We start from the raw sequence: 6,038 nt of genomic DNA, 5'->3' as shown, positions 1-6,038 counted from the left end.
ACCCCGACCCTAACCCCAACCCTAACGCTAACCCCTAACCTCAACCCTAATGCTAACCCCTAACCCTAACGCTAACCCCAACCCTAACCCCTAACCCCTAACGCTAACCCTAACCCTAACCCCTAACGCTAACCCCTAACCCTAACGCTAACCCCAACCCTAACCCCTAACCCCTTACCCTAACCCCTAGCCCTAATGCTAACCCCAACCCTAACCCCTAACGCTAACCCTAACCCCAAACCCTAACGATAACCCTAACCCCTAACCCCAACCCCTAACCCTAACCCCAACCCTAACCCCTAACCCCAACCCCTAACCCTAACCCCAACCCTAACCCCTAACCCCAACCCTAACCCTAACCCCTAATCCTAACCCTGGCCACTTTATTAGTTACACCTGGGTATCGTTTTCCAGACTTTTTTTGCCTGCATATTAAGCTGCAAGGGTGGACTGACCTGGCCCGGACCCTCCCACCACGGGGCCCTCGGGCAGTGCCCAAGTGCCCCGAATGGTCAGTCCGCCCCTGCACCTGTTCCTTACTGCCAAATAGAACTGAAGAATGAACCATGTGGCTGAAACACAATACAGATAAGGTCGGGAGTTTGGGTTGTACAAGAAAACATTACGGTGGGGAAGATGTGGGATCTCGGAGGGTTTGCCTGTAATAATGAAGGTTGGTGTTGGACATTGTGGTTGAAGATTCTCAAAAACGACAGAACTGTAGTTTGCCCTTTGCTTTCCTTTATTTGGCCTTTTGGGGCACCATTCCATCCACTGACACCAATGATGGGGCACCATTGCTCCTACTGACACCAATAATGAGGCACATCTCCTTCCACTGACACCAACAATGGGACACTATTCCTCCCACTGACACCAACAATGGGACACTATTCCTCCCACTGACACCAACAATGGTGCACTATGCTTCCAGTCACACCAATGAGGGGGGCGCTATTTCACCCAGTGACACCAACGATGGGACACTATTCCTCCCACTGACACCAACAATGGGGGCTTTATTTTCCCTCTGACGTTAGCAATGGGGCACTAATCTTCCCTCTGACACCAATGACAGGGCACTATTCCTCCCTCTGACACCAACAATGAGGCACTATTCCTCCCTCTGACACCAACAATGGGGCACTATTCCCCTCATCAACACCAATAACGAGGCACTATTCCTCCCACTTACACCAACGATGGGGCACTATTCTTATTGACACCAATAACGAGGCACTATTTTCTCACAAATACAAATAATGGGAGCCAATCAGGTGACAGGTAACAGATCCGAGCACCTGATTGGCTGAGAGGCGGTTCAGTGTTAGGAAAGCGAATATTCTTTGCTTTCCTAACGCAACGCTGAGTGAACTTCGAGCGCCCAGCATGGCGCCCGCTGTTCACCGTTTTGGACGCCTATTAGAGCCTACGGAAAGGGGTCGGGCACATAAATAGGGGGCCAGGGCCCTTACCGAGATATCCATCTTTAAAGTGCCGACGTATATGTACGTGAGCGGGTCCTTAATTTAAAGTGAGAGGAAAACTACAAGTGATAACGGCTTAGCTAAAAAGACAATCATTGCCAACCAAAAGTGCAAATCAACGTTTTTTAAGGTAAATAACGATAATCGTACCCAGCAGATCTTTTCTAGTGATGTGGTCACACACCATACGGGCCTCGTTGAGGATCTGGAGGACGTGGCCCGAATCACAACCCTGGCTTTGGAGCATATTATTAGCCGCCTCGTTGAGAGCCACAGCGGCCACGTCCAGCCTCTGAGCCTCCATGTAAGAGTCTGCCGCTTCCTGGAAGCACTGGGCAGCCCTGGCCAAGTCCTTCATCCCCAAATAGCAGTACCCCATCTTCATGTGGGCGTCCCCCTCGTTCCCCCGCTGCGAGGGCTTGTACAGGATGATGGCTTTCCGAAAAAATTCCAGGGCTTTGGGGAAGTCCAGCAAGGCTTCGTAGGCCGTGCCGAGATTGAAGTAGAGATCGCCGGTGGGCTCTTCTTCTCCATCCTTCGGCTGGGACTTAAGAAGGAACTCCAGTCCTTTCTCCGGTTTGCCGCTTTCCACGTAGACGGCACCCAGGTTGAAGGCGCAGGCCCTCTGAACCGTCTTCATCGTGGTGCCTAGAGACAGAAGGAAGGCCCTCTTGAAGCTGGTCATGGCCACCTGGAGGTCTCCCGAGGTCAAGGCCTTGTGCCCACATTTGGTCAAGTCCTCTATTTCTGCCCGGGAGCTCAATGGGTCTTCCTCGTTCTTCCCATCTGTTTCCGATGAAGTATTCGTATCGTCTTTCAATTTCTTCTTCTTCTTTTTAACCGTACGAGGCTCCGGTGGCCCAGAATCCTCCGGGTTTGACTGTTGCTCTGTCTGCAGGTCTCCAGAAGCCATCGCTGTGGTTTGAGACGGACACTCTGGGGAGAAACAGATTGAAACCAATAAACATCGGAGATCGAACGTCATCACACAGCTCTGGTCCCCCTCCTCCGTAAGTTAGTTCAAACATCTAAACAACCGCCATAGGGGTGCGCAGCCTATTGCATTAAGGTGTGCACCAAAAAACACGTATTAACGATAACTCATAATGTTCATTCAAAAAGAGAAGGGGCCGGTAAATTACATATTTACCGGCCCCTTCCCCCACTCATCCTAAAACATTCCTGCAGCAACAGCCAGCGGGAAAGGAGAGGAGGGAAGCCGGTAGCGCTGTGAGAGGAGGGGGGAGGGCAGTAGGGGGAATCTGTGCTGCACAGGGGGATTAGGGTGTGCCTGGGCACACCTGGCACACCCTGTGTGCATGGCAACCGCATCCTCAATCCACCCTCCATTTCTTGTAGGGCTTTTCTCTCCTCTCTGCAATAATTAAAAAATAAAAAGAACACTAAAATAAAGAAACAAAACTACCTTAGACGCCTTTCACACTGGAGCGGTTTGCAGGCGCTATTGCGCTAAAAAAGGCGCCTGCAAACCGACCCTAAACAGCCGCTGCTGTGGCCCAGATTCACAAAGCACTTACGCCGACGTATAACAAGTTACGCCGACGTAAGTGCAAATGTGCGCCGTCGTATCTGTGCGCAAGACCCACAAACAGATATACGCCTAAAACCAGGCTACACCCCGCCGATGTATCTTGCTTACGCCAGCGTAGGGTGGGCGCACATTTAGGCTGGGAGCATGGTGCCGCTCCCATTGATTAGCCATTCAAACATGCAAATGAGGGAAATACGGCGATTCACAAACCTGCGTGCGCCCGAAGCAGGCTACGCGAGGTGTGCGTAAGTTGTACGTCCGGCGTAAAGTTAAGCCCCATAAAGGAGGTGCAACCCGGCAACAGACATGCACAAGTCTGCACCAGCGAACACAAGCCGGCGTATTTTACGTTGGACGTGTGTCTGGCTGGGCGTAGGTTACGTTCATGGCGTACGCAGTGATCCGGCGTATCTTAGACAGTTGTTCCGACGTGGTTGTGAGCAGGCGCGGTGGGATGCGTCCACGTCACGGCGCATGCGCAGTTCGTTATACGTACTTGTCTGTCGCTCGGCCCATCATTTGCATGGGGTCACGCCTCATTTGCATGGGTCACGCCCACTTCCACCTACGCCGGCCTGCACTTTCGAAACCTACGCCACGCTGGTGCAACGCTGGGAGCACTGGCTTGCTGAATTCCATGCTTGCCTCTCTGCGCTGCGTCGGCTTGGCGTACGGCGTTGGCGTTACGGTGGCGTAATGTGCGCCCACCTCTCTGTGAATCTGGGCCTGTGTCTCCAGTGTGAAGGCCTCAGGTCTTTTTACACTGTAACTGTGCGCTAGCAGGACAGGAAAAAATGTCCTGCTAACCACATCTTTGGAGCGGTGAAGGAGTGGTGTGTATATCGCTCCTCCACCGCTCCTGCCCATTTAAATCAATGGGACACCACGGCTCTACTGCCAGCAATGCGCCTCTCTAGAGGCACTTTGTGGTGCTTTTCAACCCTTTCTCGGCCGCTAGCGGGGAGTAAGACCGCCCCGCTAGCGGCCTGAATAGCGCAGCAAAATTGCCGGTAAAGCGCCACTAAAAATGGCGGCGCTTTACCCCCGACACCGCTCCCGCCCCAGTGTGAAATGGGCCTAAATAAACCCCTACAAAAAAACACACCCATTAAAAAAATAATAATAATAATAAAAATAATAATAAGATAATTGAACCATGAGGCCTGAAGCACATAAAAAAAAACACAAATAATCCAGAAGGAGAAGAAGAAGAAAGAATAAGAAGACGAAGGAAGAAGAAGAAGGAAGAAGAAGAAGGAAGAAGAAGAAGGAAGAAAGAAGAAGAAGGAAAAGGGAAGAAAGAAGACGAAAAAAGAAGACGAAGGAAGAAGAAGGAAGAAAGAAGGAAGAAGAAGGAAGAAGAAGGAAGAAAGAAGAAGAAGGAAGAAGAAGAAGGAAGAAAGAAGAAGGAAGAAGGAAGAAGGAAGAAGGAAGAAGAAGGAAGAAGAAGGAAGAAAGAAGAAGAAGAAGGAAGAAAGAAGAAGGAAGAAGGAAGAAAGAAGACGAAAAAAGAAGACGAAGGAAGAAGAAGGAAGAAGAAGAAGGAAGAAAGAAGACGAAGGAAGAAGAAGGAAGAAGAAGGAAGAAAGAAGAAGAAGAAGGAAGAAAGAAGAAGGAAGAAGGAAGAAAGAAGACGAAAAAAGAAGACGAAGGAAGAAGAAGGAAGAAGAAGGAAGAAAGAAGAAGGAAGAAGGAAGAAAGAAGACGAAAAAAGAAGACGAAGGAAGAAGAAGGAAGAAGAAGAAGGAAGAAAGAAGACGAAGGAAGAAGAAGGAAGAAGAAGAAGGAAGAAAGAAGACGAAGAAGGAAGAAGAAGAAGGAAGAAGAAGAAGGAAGAAAGAAGACGAAGGAAGAAGAAGGAAGAAGAAGAAGGAAGAAAGAAGACGAAGAAGGAAGAAGAAGAAGGAAGGAGAAAAAGAAGAAGGAAGAAGAAAAAGAAGAAGGAAGAAGAAGGAGGAAAGAAGAAGGAAGAAGAAGAAGGAAGAAGGAAGAAGGAGGCCCCATACACACGAGAGGATTTATCCGCAGATACGGTCCAGCGGACCGTATCCGCGGATAAATCCTCTCGAGGATTTCAGAGGATTTCTATGCGATGGCGTGTACACACCATTGCATTGAAATCCCCGCTAAAATCCTCTGGCGATGACGTGTCGCGCCGTCGCCGCTATTATGACGCGGCGACGGGCGCGACGCTGTCATATAAGGAATTCCACGCATGCGTCAAATCATTACGACGCGTGCGGGGAATCCCTTTAGACGGATGGATCCGGTAAGTCTGTACAGACGAGCGGATCCATCCGTTGGGATGGATTCCAGCAGATGGATTTGTTGAGCATGTCAGCAAATATCCATCTGCTGGAAATCCATCCCAGGGGAGATTTATCCGCGGATAAATATCCGACGGAGTGTACACACCATAGGATCTATCCGCAGAAACCCATTTGCTGGGATTTATCTGCGGATAGATTCTATGGTGTGTATGGGGCCGGAGAAGAAGAGGAAGATAATAAAAATAATCTTAATATTAACATTATTAATAATCCAAGGACATCATCACACAGCTCTGGTCCCCCTCCTCTGTAAGTTAGTTCAAACATCTAAACAACCGCATCTTCCACCACCCCCCATTTCTTGTAGGGCTTTTCTCTCCTCTCTACAATAAAAAAAAAGAACACTAAAATAAATAAACTAAACTACCTTAAATAAACCCCTACAAAAAACACACACATAAAAAAAAAAATGAATAATAATTAATAATAATAAAAATAATAATAAGATAATTATGAAGCATATAAAACACAAATAATCCAATATTATTATTCCAATAATTAAAAAAATATGAATTATTAAATTATAAATATTATTATTAATAATGCAATAATAGCAAAATAAAAAGAACACTAAAATAAATAAGCTAAACAACATTAAAAACATCCCCCCAAACTTTAGGCTGAAGTCAGGTTTTACCCCCTGTCAAAAACCAATAAACAAACAAAAAA

General features: G+C 47.9%; 1 protein-coding gene across 1 annotated transcript in view; it reads right to left on the bottom strand.

Moving 5' to 3' along the window:
• TTC24 (tetratricopeptide repeat domain 24) overlaps positions 1–6,038 on the bottom strand; it is a 33,891-nt gene that overhangs the window by 26,852 nt on the left and 1,001 nt on the right. The window contains exon 2 of the mRNA XM_040332708.1: positions 1,638–2,423. Within this exon, the coding sequence (XP_040188642.1) occupies positions 1,638–2,400 (763 nt within the window). The 5' untranslated portion in view covers positions 2,401–2,423. The remainder of the gene's footprint in view (positions 1–1,637; positions 2,424–6,038) is intronic.

Source organism: Rana temporaria, chromosome 13 (assembly GCF_905171775.1).
Source record: "Rana temporaria chromosome 13, aRanTem1.1, whole genome shotgun sequence".
In the NCBI taxonomy this organism is placed as follows: domain Eukaryota; kingdom Metazoa; phylum Chordata; class Amphibia; order Anura; family Ranidae; genus Rana; species Rana temporaria.
The sequence above is the reverse complement of the archived record's forward strand: the minus strand, read 5'-3'. Positions and strand labels throughout refer to the sequence as shown.